The sequence below is a fragment of the Cryptotermes secundus genome, unplaced genomic scaffold, assembly GCF_002891405.2.
Source record: "Cryptotermes secundus unplaced genomic scaffold, Csec_1.0 scaffold682, whole genome shotgun sequence".
In the NCBI taxonomy this organism is placed as follows: domain Eukaryota; kingdom Metazoa; phylum Arthropoda; class Insecta; order Blattodea; family Kalotermitidae; genus Cryptotermes; species Cryptotermes secundus.
The window spans coordinates 403,868-419,860 of NW_019730110.1; the positions used below are offsets into that span (position 1 = coordinate 403,868).

Below are 15,993 nucleotides of genomic sequence, written 5' to 3' on the forward strand. Positions count from 1 at the left end.
CTCTAAGTTCACCTCATCAGAGTAGCCCTGCGCAGCTAAACTACATCAGAGACACTCAAGACCAGCAACCACAGGCACAGCAGACGTATGGGAAAAGCTTGCGGCACCCCGTGCAGCAGCATCTGCCACAACAGGAGAATCAGAGAACAGGTCTGTCAGTACTGGCCCCCAATTCGTTAAAAGTAGCCACTGTAGTGCGACAGATCATGAGAGCTCAGCGAACCTGTTACAAGAAGACAGAATAATGGTCATTATAAAAACGGTACTTAACATAACAAAATGTCTCCTAGAGTTTATAGGTTGCAGTTAATGCGAATGGCATTTGGAGGCAGCGCTATGAGCTCAGTAAACAGCTGCAGGACTTACATGTAGAGATGGCTCTTCTCTCAGAGACATATCTCAAACCCCATGGGAGGTTCTTTATTCCAAATTACCACTTTTATCACGCTGACCACTTCGCGGAAGAAAAGGCGAAACTGCCACTGCAATGAGAAAAGGCATTCCGCACAGTTGTCAGTTGAAGCCAGCTTGTGAAGAGAAGACTAGGAGGTTGGTGACAAATGCCCACCAGCCTGGGACTCATTAGTTATCAGTTGATAAGAATTCTGCATGGTCGAGTGTGACAAGAGAACCTGAACGTAGGGAAATTGGGGAATCTCCCTCGAGAAGAGCCGACGGCTAGTGGAGACGCTAATAGAATGAGGATATTAGTCTGTGTGTGCCAGTGATCTATAAAGTGTAGTTCCGAATGCTGTATACAAGTGGTCAATAAATCCATACACCATCTATAGTCACACCGGTAATACACGTAACAATACGATAACATAAACCCTTCGTGAGTCTTCTTTCCACTGAAACCAAGCAAAAATCAGCTTAAACCTACTGTCCGCGGGTTACCGTCCGATTTAATTTCTGCATCTGCTCACAGATGTCGTGAGCAGTCAAGAGCTTCAAAGATCGATGTTACGACTTTGACATTACTAGCGCTCCTGGTGACAGTATTTGAACTGACGAACATCTCGATGATTACGGATATAAAAATAGCGCATTATCAGTGGTGCCAACGTGATTCGAATAATTGAAGTAGTTTAGCTATCTTTCAAAAACAGTTTCTGCAAATAATTATATGCAATTACTTAACTTACATACTTATGTTTCCATCTCTGCAGGATGATCTCTGTATTTCAGGAAATACGCATCTTAACGTTATTTTGCATTAACGGATCAACTTCTGACCCAATTACACTGGGCGCAAGTACAGAGAGCTACTACTCGAAATAAATCTACATTCATTGATTACAATTATTAATCAGACGGAGTAAACAGACTCCCTTTTCCAAGGCCTAATATTCCGACTGGTATGTCACACATTATGAACGTAAAAGAACGTGCTACAGCAATGTTTTTTCGTACATGTGGCGAGACTGTCAATTCCGTATGTGTGCAATTATGGCGACTGTCCGCCAAATGGGTGCTATAAGGGTTATGTCACCTGTCGGCTTTGAGAGATTAGGTTAAGACATATGCCCGAAGAAACTGCTTTGTGTAATGAAAAGAAAATGTTCCGTGGTGATAACTATGAATTTAATACCTCTTGAACTGAAATATTATGCAGTTTCGTGTTTCATTAGCACTGAAAACAGAACTAAAGTTGCTGTGAATTTTTTAATAAATATGATGAAAGTGAGAAGTAGTTAATGTTTATAATACAAAAGGGCAAACAGGTAATTTTCAAGGCACAGTGGCCAGTGCAAAGACTTTACGTTTTTACACGGTCTGCTGTTTGAAGGAAATCATCACGAAATTTTGGGATAAATATCGCGCGAGTGCGAAATACAGCAAGAATTCTACTAATGCTTATAGGACCTTTGCTGATTTAATGGAGTTTCTGTTTGCAGTAGCAATGTATTTTATGTGTAGTGTATTTTTATTTATTGTAATTCACCCTTTAATTGAAAAATGATCCTCAGCCTAAAACACAACTATAAAGTCAAAGGGTTTTCTTGTACTAATAACTTAATGTGTTTTGTTCATTCCAGCATGAGAATTACACTAACACGTGCTTTGTCAGCACTGTGCCTATCGACTGTTGTTTTGCTTATGTGGACTGTATTGAGGCAAAGTCATGTAAAACATTTCACGCAAACATGCCATCATCCTGAGCAATTCCAAGAAGAACTTCACAAACTTGCAAATAGGTAGAATTTCGTTCTGCATAGACTATATACCATAATCCTTACAGAATAGAAATACAGAGCACAAAATCCCTTTAAACATTTATCAACAATGTTGCTTCAATTATTATTTACCTTTCCATTTTAATTTACAAATATTGTATTCCTTTCCTTCCAGTCCCTTACTATTGTGAAATTCCCTGATTTGTTCTGTAATGTTTGGCGTACATAATTATTAGATAATATTTTCCACAAAAAACAAAACAATTTCCAAATTGCAATACCACTTTGTTGCAAACTGAAGGGGAAAGTAGTTAGTTTAAACTTTTTCTAAGTTAGCTTTATGAATAATAACAAAATATTTATATATTTAATATTTATACATTTAATTTAAAACATTATTTGATCTGTTGTAAATTTATTCAGATGTGTAGAAATATTTATTTGTGATTTTACATAAAATATAAATCCCAAGTGGTTTTTAATTCCAAAATTTGTATTTAATCACAAATTTTATTAATGGTTTAAAGAAAGCAGTTAAATTCAGTCTAGCATTTTAATTATCTGAGTACTCTGAAATCAAATACCAGCTCATTAAGCCTGAGTATACATTTTCACATGTCACTGCACGGCTTAAAACAGTCAACATAATTTTTCTTGATGGGAGAACTGAATTATATTAAAAACACAAGCCATTATCCATGTTCTGTTATGAAATTTCATGGCAGGGCAAAGCAGAGACCTTCATTCCTTCAACATATTTTTGTTACGTTATGTACTTCACAGGGCAGTGCGCGGTCTCTTTATGCTTTGTCCTGGATCCACATAAGCTGACTGTTTATTTCAGTTCCATTTATTTTTCAGAGTTCATCGTGTCCTATCTGCATTAGGCCTCTCACACTTTCTGTGCTATGGCTCACTGTGGGGCCAGATCCGAATCTCACGGTCACTACCATGGGAAGCAGATGTTGAATTCTGCCTTCTTAATGAAGAATTAACCAAATATGACGAAGTATTCCTAGTTCGGACATTTAAGAAACATAATCTTCAGCTAACATACAACTCAGGGGAAGGAATGTATGGTGTGAAGGACCCTGCATTTGGTGGTGCATCTGTGCAGCTTATTGTTTTTGAGGAGGATCCGTTGGTAATATAGTCACATTCTGTGAAATGCAGATATTTCGAAACAAAACCCTGTTGATCTGCAATAGAAAATCCTATTATGTCCAGAGTTTTTTTTCTTCCTTCCACTGAAATTCTCAAGTTTGAGTTCTACAAGAACTTATGACATAATACTGATACATGTAAGGTTAAATAATTGTATTTGAATTTTGTACACAGGCTGCAAGGAGCCAGACAAATGATTCTATAACTGCTGTAAGAATTCATTAATTACTTGCATATCATAGGTAAAAAAATGTTTATTTGTGAGTGTTGCATTCTCTGAGAGCATACATTGGTCATTTTTCTATACTTACTGATATAAGTCATGCAGCGAGATGGGGAAAACAAGGTACACAAAATGTATACAAAAGTATGCAGTCTACCCAACAATATTCTGTATTTAAAGCAAAGTAGACACTATCGTATCAACATTTGTTTTTTTGATGCAACATGTTTCAACCCTTATACTGGGTCATCATCAGGCGTACAGTGATACCAGACACGATAGTGTCTACTTTGTTTTTAAATAAAGAATATTGTTGTGTAGACTGCATACTTTTGTATACATTCTGTGTACCTTCTTTATAACACACAACAGGATGCATACTATTAAGATGGGGGAAACAAAAATGCATACAGAAGAATCAGTATGGGGAAGTCTGTTGGAAGATTACGTCTTTGAAGATGACTTCTGGGAAGATTGAGTGGGGTCAAGAAAACAGTATTGAAGTATATCTTAGTATTTTATCAGGAAGTAGGAATGAACTGGTGCAGGATTGTATGGAATGAGGGTCTTCACTGTTATAAATATTTGGATTTTATTTCCAGAGAACTGATTTGTGAGTCACTCATGTCTAATTTAATCTCCAATTTTACAAATTTAAATCATATAATTCTTATTTCATTTTTGTGGCAGATTGGCATGTTACGTCGTGTGGGATGGAAGCGTCGAATGCTGCCGCCAGACTGTGAAGGAATGACGTCTCTAGAATGTTTTCCTCCAAGACTTATTGCACCGCCACTACCAGTAAAAGAGTTCGGAGGTTTCGTGTTCCCCGTTCCAAGAGAAGGAATCGAGATACAGAAGTATCATTATCAGGATAACTGGTGGAAAGAAGTTCTGCCCAAAAACTGTTAGATGGATGAAGACAAGCATGCAGAAATGGGGTCGTCATGAAGCGTGAACTTAGTTCGTTTTGTTATGGCTGCTGCTGTCTTATGGCAGTGAAAGCAGCATTACATCACATTCACTTTATGACTGTTGTTGCTACTGATGTCATTATTTTTGTGGGATACTGGAATATGTAGAAAGATTGATTGTTTACCTTAAGGTTTCTGGAAACAATGCACTACACTGCAGTTACACTGAACAATGCCCATACACTTAGGTATTTTTAATGTACAAGGCATTTTGTAACTTTGTTTCACACCAGCTGTCATTACACTGTCAGATCTTTTTATTACTAGCACTACCACTTCTGCTACTACCACCACCACCACCACCACCACCACCACCACTACTACTACTATTACTACCACCACCACTACTACCACTACCACTGCTACTACTATCACTACTACCACCACCACTACCAACATCACTGCTACTACCACCACCACCACTATCACCACCACCACTACTACCACTATAACTTCTACCACAACTGCTACAACTACTGCCACCACTACTACCACTACCACCACTATCGCTGCCACCACCACTATAATTTCTACCACAACTGCTACAACTACTGCCACCACTACTACCACTATCACTGCTACTGCCACTACCACCACTACTGCTACTATTACTACTACTGATAGTACTACTAATGGTACTTTGAATCAAGCCCAAAACCTCATTCAGAGGTTTGTTCCACAACCTGTACCTAACTGACTTAAGAATTTGTTTCCTGAAAAAAGTTGCAGCCAAGAACAAAGAAAGGGAACCCCATTTCTAAGTTGAGCCCCCATCAAACCATACTGAAACTTCCAGCTCCCCATTGCTATGAGCAGACAGTATAAGGAAGAATATGATTCTCAACTGAAGTTGCAATAGACCACTGCCTGATAAATCAAAACTCACATGAGCTAAGGGACAGAATACTATTGATACTTTCATTTCATTCATTCATCAGTAATCTGTCAGACGACAGGTCCACAGTCTCTTCCAAAACAGTTCGTCCACTTAATGCGATCTTCTGTTTTTGGAAAGAGACTATCCAGGAAAAGTGATAATGTGGTAGTTTTCCATTTGCTTTCCACATCGCAGTACAACAGCCGTTCAAACCACTCTGGTCACGCCTGTTGCTATAAGAACTTGAACCATCTCGAGCATCATTTGCTCTGTGCTTCAAGTCGCTGCTGATGACGCTGCTTCCGGCACCAGTTTTTGGTGTCTCTCTTCGTCTGATGCCTACCCTTTGACCTGTCCAGCAAGGGAGGCCCTGCCAGTAGCTACGCTACCGCTGGTATAGCTCTCAGGGTCCTTGGCATACTCAAACCCCTTCACCACGATAAGGTGGAGACACCAACGAGGGGATTGATACTTTAGGAGCTAATAAAGCATTGAATCACGGTTATCAAGAACTCGTGTTTGTAAGCAGACAGGTTTTCCCAGTGGTGGGTGTTCTGAGTGAATGGCAGTGTTTTGCATGAACATGCTGTCTCCATCATCTGGGTTGAAGTAAGAGAGGGAGGAGGATTTTGTAAGGTTATATAGATAAGATACCAAGGAAGGTAGTCACACACACATCCATGTAGGGGGGCACAAACTGATTCAGGCCAATATGAGTGCAGAACGGGAAATTCGAGAACAACTGGCCCTTATAAGCGACCAGAATACTTTTGTTACAGGAAATATGAGAAAGTGGCCCTTTTCAGAACAATGTGAATATCAAAAACGGTCTCTTATAGAATTACAAAGAAAATTTTAAAACAAATCTATTGGAAGAAAGTGCATAGGAAGATCTCTGGAAACCTGGAAAAGTTTAATTTTGTGTTATGTATAATGGAGGGCACACGTTAACATAGTTGGTTTAGGCATTATGTTACAAGACAGAAGTTTGTGGTTGCAGTTCCTGATGAGGTCACTGATTTTTCCAATTGACCTAATCCTTCCAGCTGCACTATGGCCCTGGGGTCGATTCAGCCACTTACAGAAATCAGTACCAAGAATCTTCCTGGGGGGTAAAGGGCAGCCGGCATGTAAGACTGACAATCTCACTGCCATCTGTAAGCTCACTGTCTTGAAAATGTGGGAGCCTCGGCGTCTCACAGCCCTAGGTTCCTCGCAGCCTGTTATAGGGATAGCTTTACCTTTTTTTTTTATTATGTATAATGGGTCATCTAGGAATAATGTTGATAATAATAATTCAACCTAAGATTTATATGCATAATGTAACAATATAAGAAAAGAATATTCCTGTCCTTGTGTAGATTAACAGCTGTGATTGATCAACAGGAATGAAAATTCAGTTTATCATTTAAATTTTAGTCCAACCTTTCACACAGTAAAATTTGAAAGAGTTCCACCCCACTAGTTTCAAAGATCAGGCAGATGGACAGGTATGACGTCTCAATTATGCACACAAAACATGACTAAATCTTATAGTATCCAAAATTTTTATTGGGATTTTTCTTTTGCATCTGGTTGAATGATTATGCTGCTAATCAGATGGGATTATGGGAGTAGATAGTGGACTACCTAGGCTTCAAGTGGAACAGTATACCACAACAACATGCCTTACACAGATGCATCACCATTGTCACGATGTGGGGGTCCTTCGGAACTGACGAACATTTCTCTGAGGTTAGGACACTGATATGCTCCACTTACTAAGGGAACAAGGGTGTGTCATCATTAGACAGCTACTGGGTCGTTTTTATACATAGTTCTGGTGTGAAATTCAGACTTGTTTATACAAAACTTCTATTCCGTAAAGTTATCTGCTCAAGCTGCTGCACTCTGGTTTACACAGTATATGAACTTTACGATGTTAACCTACTCAGAAAAGAAACATGTACTGATATAGCCACTTGAAATGTAATCATGGAATCAAAATGTAAACTGTACTTTGTGGCTGAGATATTGCTTAAATATAATCCAGTATCCCAATATAGTAATACAATTCATAAATTAGAAGCTAATATTTAAGTGTTTAAATACATATTCTAACCCAAACCAAAGATAGACTTATAATGTACTGATGTATACAGCTAATCTTCAAAAGAAATAGAACAGTATTAACCTCTTGTAGAAAATCAAAATGTAGTGTTTGTATATTCATTTAATGAAAAAGTAAATTAATTTTATTGTGTACAGCTTCTTAGGTTATTAGAAAGGATAAATATTTCGATGTAATAGTTTTCTTTGTTGCAAATACATTAATGAAGTGACATTTTCTAATGTCACAGATAATTTTATTATGTTAGAGGGTTCATTATCTGCTGTAGGTTTAAGATGTTTTATTTTCAACAACACCCCAGGCTGAGAAACCCAGTTGGGAGTTGCATTAACATCCATACAAGGTCTGACAATAAAGTTTCAAGGTTAAAGCAACAGAAAAGTGTATTGTAAACATAACAGTTATGTCTTGTGATTGCTTTCAAAGTTATATTCCTGGAAGTCTAGATATAGATGTCAGCACTGCTGCCATGCTTCAGCTGAATGAATAGTGTTTGTGTTTCATATTCATGAAATCTAGGCCTGGAGGTCAGCTATCCAGTTTAGAATATTCTGTGGCTTTTCTTAGTTCCTCTTAGGCACATTCCCAGAGAGCACAGCTTCCTTTGCCTATCCTCTCCAGTTTATTATATATAATCTCTGATGCTAACAGCATGTGTTACCATAGTTGGTTGAGGCACTATGCTACAAGCCAGAAGGTCATGGGTTCAAATCTCAATGACGTTATTGGATTTTGCATTTGACTGTGGCCCTGGGGTCGACTCAGCCTCTAACAGAAATGAGTACCAGGAATCTTCCTGGGGGTAAAGGGCAGCTGGCACGTAGGGCTGACACTCTCACCACCATCTGAGAGCTGATTGTCTTCAAAATGTGGGAGCCTTGACGTCTCACAACCCTATGGGCCTCCACGGCCTGTTACAGGGATGTACAATTAAACTGAGCAAGTGAATGAGGATCAGAGGGGTATGGCATTTAGCATATAGGATTTTGGTGGGAAAGCCAGAAGGAAAGAGACCACTAGGAAGACCTAGACATAGGTGAGGAGATGTTATAAAAATGGATCTGAGAGAAAAAGGTTGGGTTGATATGGACTGGATTTATCTGGCTTAGGACAGGAACCAATGGAGGACTTTTTGAACACGGTAATGAACCTTTGGGATCCATAAAATGTTGTGTAAATTCTTGAGTAGATGAGCGACTGGCGGCTTCTCAAGAAGGACTCAGTTTCATGGAGTTAGTTGTGTCTAAGCGGTCAAGTTTAGTTTCTTTTTTGAAGATAATTGGCAGAATTTATAGTTAAGGCTATGACAGTCAAAACCTGTTACAGTTCTCCCTGGGCGCTATGGTCCTCAGCCATTTCAGAAGGGTGACTGTTTTATTAGCATGTTATGACTTGTTTTTGTATCTGGACAGAAAACAGTGCCTTGTTTTTGTCTACATGCAGTTTGGATGACCGGAAGAGGACAAGTCCGTAGTTTTCCGAAGATGTGAATTTTGTTTGTTGACATGTGTAGCTGTTATACTCGTAAAGTGTAGCTGGACCCTAAACTAAAGAAAATAACCGCTCTCACATGTGGGGTTCCGAGTCCTGTGTCTTGGGAACTGTTTTATTCTCAAAGGTCATTATGTGATTGGCATGTGCTGATTGCATGATGAATTTGGATAGTTGAAATCAGCTAACAGGAAATGAAGTCTTGTCTGGGAGAGACGCAGTCGATTCAAATCTTCAGGGATGAAGCGACGCTCTCGCAGGAGACCAGTCTTAAAAAACTTGGCGTTTTGAATTGATCAGAGGCAAACGCCATTGGGCTGCACTCCTAAATTCACAAGTCCTTCACTTTGAATCGTTAAAATATGATAATAGAAATGGGTCATATTACTCCGTGCTTACAAGAAGTTATAATATTTCGCTTCTGAATAAATTAACATTTTCTGGACAGTGGAAGTTGTGTTGTTGATTTCGATCAGTGGACTGGCTTCAAGTGTGCAGTTTCCGGTTGCCACAGTTACTGCCGTAACACGATCCTGATAGGAGTCAAGTGATCTACCGAAGCCGGCACATACGTACAAAGAAAGAATGGGGGACGGTAACACGGCCACTTAATTGGGAAGAATTTTGGTTGCAATAAACATCCTTTATTGGCCGAAATTGTAATTAAATGATAAGTAATTTTGTTTACGAAACCATTTAACTGAGTAGTTACAATGGACATTACCATCGTCTGGTTTTATTTATTTAAAAAAGTTCCGGAGACTGATTCTGTCTCCGAAACTTTCATACATAAATGAAAACAGGACGATGGAAGATGTCTAGAAGCACAATAAGTATATTAATATACCATCGTCACAAACTCTTAGATCTTAACTGAGAAGAGTTTCACTTTTTCCTTTTAGTACGTGTATCAAAAATCACGACATGCGTGAGAAAGTAGGCTGTGCATTGCTGCAGGGCCTCTCATAGCGAGAGTCATTTTGCCACTGATGCATGATGGGAATGTCTTCTTGTGCTGAAAATCTGCAAGGAAGTATGACCGAGCAGGACAACTAACCTTAACAGTGACCTACATTAACCGATCCAAAGAGAAAATGCAGAGCGCAGAACGAAGCTGCCATATAAATGACAAAGTTGGTCACGCCTCTTCTCATTTCGTGTTAATACTGTCCCGAAAGTCGAAGTGCTTGCAAAAATATTCACTTTCGTTGTAATGTGCACTACAAGAAACGTAAGTCGCTGAACAAAATGGCTGTCTATCAAGTCAGTGAGTAAGAGTAAGAATAATCTAGCAGAAGCAAATGTAATTCGTCATGTTCACATAGATGTGCAGTCAAGAGAGGACGGCTGCTGCTGGAAAACTGTAGGGGACAGAGAGAAATATTTCGTCTTAAGCAGTGAAAGCCGTTTTAAGAATTGGGAACCCTCTGCGTGTGTTTCTTAATATTAATTAGCAGTTGATTTAGCCGCGTTGTTACTAACTCAGGTTATATACAGCGTCGAATGAATATATGACAGTGAATATTATATTGGAAATAACAGAGAAGGAAGCAGTCGTGACCTATTTTAAGGTAGTGTTGCGGCATTTCCCTAGAGGACCGGAGGAAAAAGACGAAAACATCAGTCAGGATAGATGGTATCCCGACCGAGAATTGATCTCCAAACCACGAGAAGCGTTTCCAGTTGAACCAGCTTTCTCGGTAATATCTGAGTTACATGGGAATGAAAACGTAGTTTACAGACCTACAGATTCCGTCTCTATGTATTGGGGGGGGGGAATTCGCAAAAAAAATAGGATGGGCCAGCATGGACTGGATTCATGTGGTTCATGATAGGGACCTGTGAAGGGCTTTTGTTAACACGGTAATGGAATTTATACATTGTGAAATTCTTAAGTAGCTGAGCGACTGACGGCTGCTTAAGGACTCAGCTCCCTGTGGTTAGTCAGTCTGTGTGTATGCGTGTGTGTGTTTATTTATATAAACTGCGTGAAGCGAAACTAGAAGCTCCACTGTACGGATCCCATTTTATCATATCTTGCACTACACAGTGAACTGGAGATATAAGAGAAACGTAAATGTGACACGGATATCGTATAAAGACAGGTCTTCTACTGTCCATCTCACGGATAGTGGGGGAGGGATTTAGTAGCCTTGAGTCGCCTGGATTTCTGATTTCGATTAGGTTCAGTGCATAAACAATTGGTTATAAAGTTTTCCTACTTTCTCCTACGAGGAGAGTGAACGAAAGCACAGTGATGATAGTGTTCTCGAAATTTTAAGTGCTGAATAAGTTTAAAATATTCCTCTGTCTGTTCTCCTATATGCAACCTATATTCCCATTTATCAGTTGCCTAAGTTCTGAACTGTTTAAATGGTTTACTCAATTATTAAGCTACATTATATGCGTACGTACAGGGGCACGCGGTAGCGTAGTTGGTTGAGGCACTATGCTACAAGCCGGAAGATCGCGGATACGAGTCCCGATGAGGTGGATTTCTTCAACTGACGTAATCCTTCCAGCAGCACTATGGCCCTGGGGTCGACTCAGTCTCTAACAGAAATGAGTACCAGGAAACCTCCTGGGGTGTAAACCGCGGCCGACGCTTAAGGTTCACAACCTCACCACCATCTGTGAGCCGATTGTCTAGGAAATGTGGGAGCATCGACGTCTCACAACCGTATGGACCTCCACAGCCTGTTACAGGGACAGCTTTATATGTGTACCTCAAAACTAAGCGCAGTTCGACCGCACAGTTCTTGAAATGAAATATGGATACGCTGAAATAGTAACACTGCTTACACATTGCGAGAATCTTGTTTACTGTTGGTGTTTATAATGGCAAAACGTCTTATTACTTACATCAGAATATTGAAGTTGACACGCTCCAAGAAACGCCCAATTATTTCCACTTATCGTTAAATTAATAATAGGTCATCAGACATTTTCTATTATTTACCTCCCTGGCAAGGCCGATGGGTAAGGCTTGCGCAAAGCGAACAATACAAAATCAGTTCTCGGAGGGGCAGGTCATACAGAAAGATTCTCTTCGAACGGGAACAAAAGCCGATGAACAGGGCGTTATTCCCATGACGCATAAATTCGCTTGAGAGAATAATAATATAGAAAATTCGCTGCAGTAAAGTGATTTAGCCAGGGAGTAATTACTCTCGAGGTATAATTTCCCTTATATCAAGGGGTTATAATCTAATCAGGCATAAACAGAAAGCAGGGCGAGGTTACTTCCTGTAATCGATTATTTATCGATACTTTCATCACAGTAAGCACTTGAAACTTAAAAAGTAATTGAAAGAATTTCCTATGAGAAGATCAGGTCGTTAATTACAAGTGGTCTGCCTTGATACACCGCAGATATGACCTCAACCAAGAATAAAATTGACTGCAGCAAAATGATTAATCGTAAATGTATGTTTGTTCATTGCCGTTTGAGAAAGGAGAAGGGGCATTGGTTAAGCCTAGGATACAACAATGTCCAAGAGGTATTGAGAGCCATTGTTGTGGGCAGATCTCAAGTTAATGTATGAGCACGATCATTTTCTGTAATTGACTGTGGCGTTTTCTGAAGGCGTAGAGGCTGTTGATGAATACCTTACCATACTGTCTGTCTAAAATATCTTTTATGGTACGCCGTTACTTGCTTAGGACAGTGGAAAAGTCCTAAGGTTTAGCAAGATCTTCGGTATGGCGTCTTTGGTTCACATAAAACTAAAACTAAAATCCGTGGTTTTAGTCCGCAAGCTAACTGTACCGACCGAGCGACCGCCGCTTGTCGGCGAACTTAAAACCGCCCCTGTGGTCTAGTGGTCAGAGTTCCTGGCTACAGATCCAGTGGTCCCGGGTCCGATTTCCGGCGGTACCAGATTTTATGAGAAGTAGTGGGTCTGGAACGGGGTCTACTCAGCCTCGTGATAATAATTGAGGAGCTATTTCAAGGAAATAGCGGCTCCGGGCTAGAAAACCGAAATTAACGGCCGTGGGGATTCGTTGCGCTGACCACGCGACACCTTCTATCCGCTAAAGTTGGTACTTTGGTTCATGCCATAAAAAGAATCTAGTTAATGTTTAGGATTTCAGGTTCTAACAGCGGTGATTACAAAGAGTTTTACCTTCTGGGATACAGAGTCGTGTAGTCCGTTGAAAATCAACAGACGTTTCAGAGGAACATATCTTCAGCTTCAAGACTGAAGAACAGGCCGAGCGAGGAGCCATTGTGAAGCAGAAAGCAAGCAAAATCAGTTGATTTTCAACGCACTATACGGCGTTATTTCCCAGAAGACAGAGCTCTTCAGAATCGATTTAATTTTCTAATGACGTAACGCAACACGTCACTGATAATGACGTAACATCACAGATGATTTAAACGAAGTATGGGCGCTTTATCTCTTCATTGCATGCGATCCACAGACACGCCCTGACGGCACGGATTAAGGCCCAAAATTAACTCAAAATCGAGTCACGAATAACAGATTTAGGATGCAACGTGAAACTCATAATGCGTGTGTATTCTATTCCTGTTGCAGACAGTTCTCGTTCTGGCAGCGTTGGGTTCTGTAATTGCCCAGTATCACGTATATGAAAATGGGGAAGGCCAACAAAATGTCGGATATGACTCACCACTATCACCAACAGGATCATTCACGGGGGCTACGTACGGGGGCGGGGGAGAAGGATTTGAAGTCTACCCCACAGTGAATTATGTCAGGTCACAAACCACCAGCTATGGGGAACCTGTGCGGAATTCATATTACTGGGCAGGTGACCACAGCGGCGGGATTTATGATGGTGGCTTCGGAAACGAGTACGGACATCATCCACAGAGAGTCAAAATACAAGTAAGTTAAGATAAACACAATATTTATGTAAACTATTAACTTGTCTGGCAATTAGTGCAAGATTAAAACGGAAGGCTACTGACGGACGTTGTGTCCTGCCGATAGTGACAGAGATACGTGTATAACTATCTTCATGGAGCTGCGCCCTTCTTGAGAAGCCGCTAGTTCTGAAGCTACTCAAGAACTTCCCAACATTTTACGGAACACGAAGGTTCATAACCGTGTTCAAAGAAGCTCTCCACTGATCCCTATAATGAGCTACATTAATTCAGTCCATATAACTCTATCCTATTTCTATAAGATCCATATTAATATTATCCTCCCACCTAAGTCTTGGTCTTCCTAGTGGTCTCTTTCCTTATGGCTTGCCGACCAATATCCTATATGCATTCCTCTTCTCTATGCGTGTTACATGCTCCTCCCATCTCATCCTCCTTGAATTGATCATTCTAATTATACTTGGAGAAGAGCACAAGTTATGGCTCCTCATTATGTAGTTTTCTCCAGTCTCCTCACAGATGGCGGTGAGGTTGTCAGCCTTACGCTCCGGCCTCCCTTTGCACCCCAGGAAGAGTCCTAGTATTCGCTGCAGACCCTCAGTTGTATGAAGCTGATCAACCTTGCTTTAAAATATTAAACACTTTTAAAGCTTATTCTCTGGCTCGTCTGAGCAAGATCTGACTGCGCAATGCACCATCTTGAATGCTTACTGAGACGTTGATATTCTGCGCTACCAGCGGGAGACCTAATATTGCTTTGTATTTTCTGTGACCAGGTGTACAGAGGACCGACCCTGAAATCTGACTACAGTCACCACGCAACTTGGGGATATTACGTCGTCCAGCCAAGTGACAGCCAGAAAGAAAATAGTTACGCTTATTAACACGTTTTCTGTATTATTTATTTGTAATGAATTATAAAAATTAGACGGTTTTACCTATGAACCGGGTTAGCTCACTCGGTATAACGATAGGCTTTGAGCTGGAAAGCCTGGGTTCTGTTCTTGGAAGGGGTAAAAGATTTTTCTCTTCTTCACAGATTCCAGACAAGTTCTGGGGCTCACTCAGCCTCCCGCCCAATTGATACCGGGGCTCTTTCCCTGGGGGTAAAGCTGACTAGGCGTGAAACTGACCGTTCACCTCCATCTAGTGCCGAGGTCAAGAATGATGGCGTTAACCATAATTTTCCCATACGTCTTCATGCTCTTGGAGCTTAATTAATTAGGCACAGGGACAAATTTACCTTCTTATCTCTTGGCCAGTTTTAGGTGACCGAATAAGCTATGCTGATGTCGTTGTATTATCCTTATACGGAATTCTGTACGCGTTTCCCCGGCTATTCAAATTTTGAGTGGACGAAAGTAACACGGCTTTTCTTCTAAAGCTACGCGACGTTGCTCTGATTTCGGAATATTTGTAATCATACTTATGAAAAATGTAAATTACTGTCTTTCAGATTACCGTGGGGTACGTGGTAGCGTAGTTGCTTGAGGCACTATGCTACAAGCCGGAAGGTCGAGTCCCGATGAAGTGGATTTTTTAAATTTACCTAATCCTTCCAGCCGCACTATGGCCCTGGGGTCGACTCAGCCTCTAACAGAAATGAGTACCAGGAATCTTCCTGGGGGTAAAGGGAGGTAAAGAGACGATTGTCTAGAAAATATGAGAACCTCGACGTCTCACAACCCTATGGGCCTCCACGGCCTGTTACAGGGAAAGCTTTACCTTTTCTTTTTTACCGAGACAAAATTCTGGATGCCTGAAGAAAATATGAAGCTATCAGCTACATCTAGAGGATTCAGGAGCAAACAATTGAGCACGTGCTGCAGGATTCATGATATAACCAGAAATGTATCAAGCAGTATGAGAAAAGCATAGCAAATCCAGTCTGCCCCTACATGTTTTGAGATATCTCTGTGTTTTATTAGGAACAATACAGTTAGCTCTGACCACAGTTCTGGTGCCCTGAAGCACTAAATTACTTCAAACTCACCGTCTCCTGCTGTGACGCTGTTAGGGCAGTGTTCTAGCTTCCCAGTCTGAAACAAGGAAACAGACCGACTGTGAATCATATAGTTCGTGCTTCTCACATCCGTGTTCTTATACATAAAGCCTAAGTCTTTTT

At 40.5% G+C, this 15,993-nt stretch overlaps 1 protein-coding gene across 1 annotated transcript; it reads left to right on the forward strand.

Moving 5' to 3' along the window:
- Positions 1 to 1,447: 1,447 nt before the first annotated feature.
- LOC111866212 lies at positions 1,448 to 4,886 on the forward strand. The gene is made up of 4 exons (XM_023854952.2): positions 1,448 to 1,724; positions 2,040 to 2,198; positions 3,039 to 3,321; positions 4,255 to 4,886. The coding sequence occupies exons 2-4, from the start codon at positions 2,041 to 2,043 to the stop codon at positions 4,474 to 4,476; spliced, it is 663 nt and encodes a 220-aa protein (XP_023710720.1). The 5' UTR covers positions 1,448 to 1,724; position 2,040; the 3' UTR covers positions 4,477 to 4,886.
- The last annotated feature ends 11,107 nt before the right edge of the window (positions 4,887 to 15,993 follow it).

Bases quoted from the DNA above. Each gene is read 5' to 3' on its own strand.
- LOC111866212 (XM_023854952.2), top strand. From the start codon at position 2,041: ATGAGAATTACACTAACACGTGCTTTGTCAGCACTGTGCCTATCGACT. The intron at 2,199-3,038 runs GTAGAATTTCGT...TTTATTTTTCAG, and splicing joins CTTCACAAACTTGCAAATAG to AGTTCATCGTGTCCTATCTG. The intron at 3,322-4,254 runs GTAATATAGTCA...TTTTTGTGGCAG, and splicing joins TTTTTGAGGAGGATCCGTTG to ATTGGCATGTTACGTCGTGT.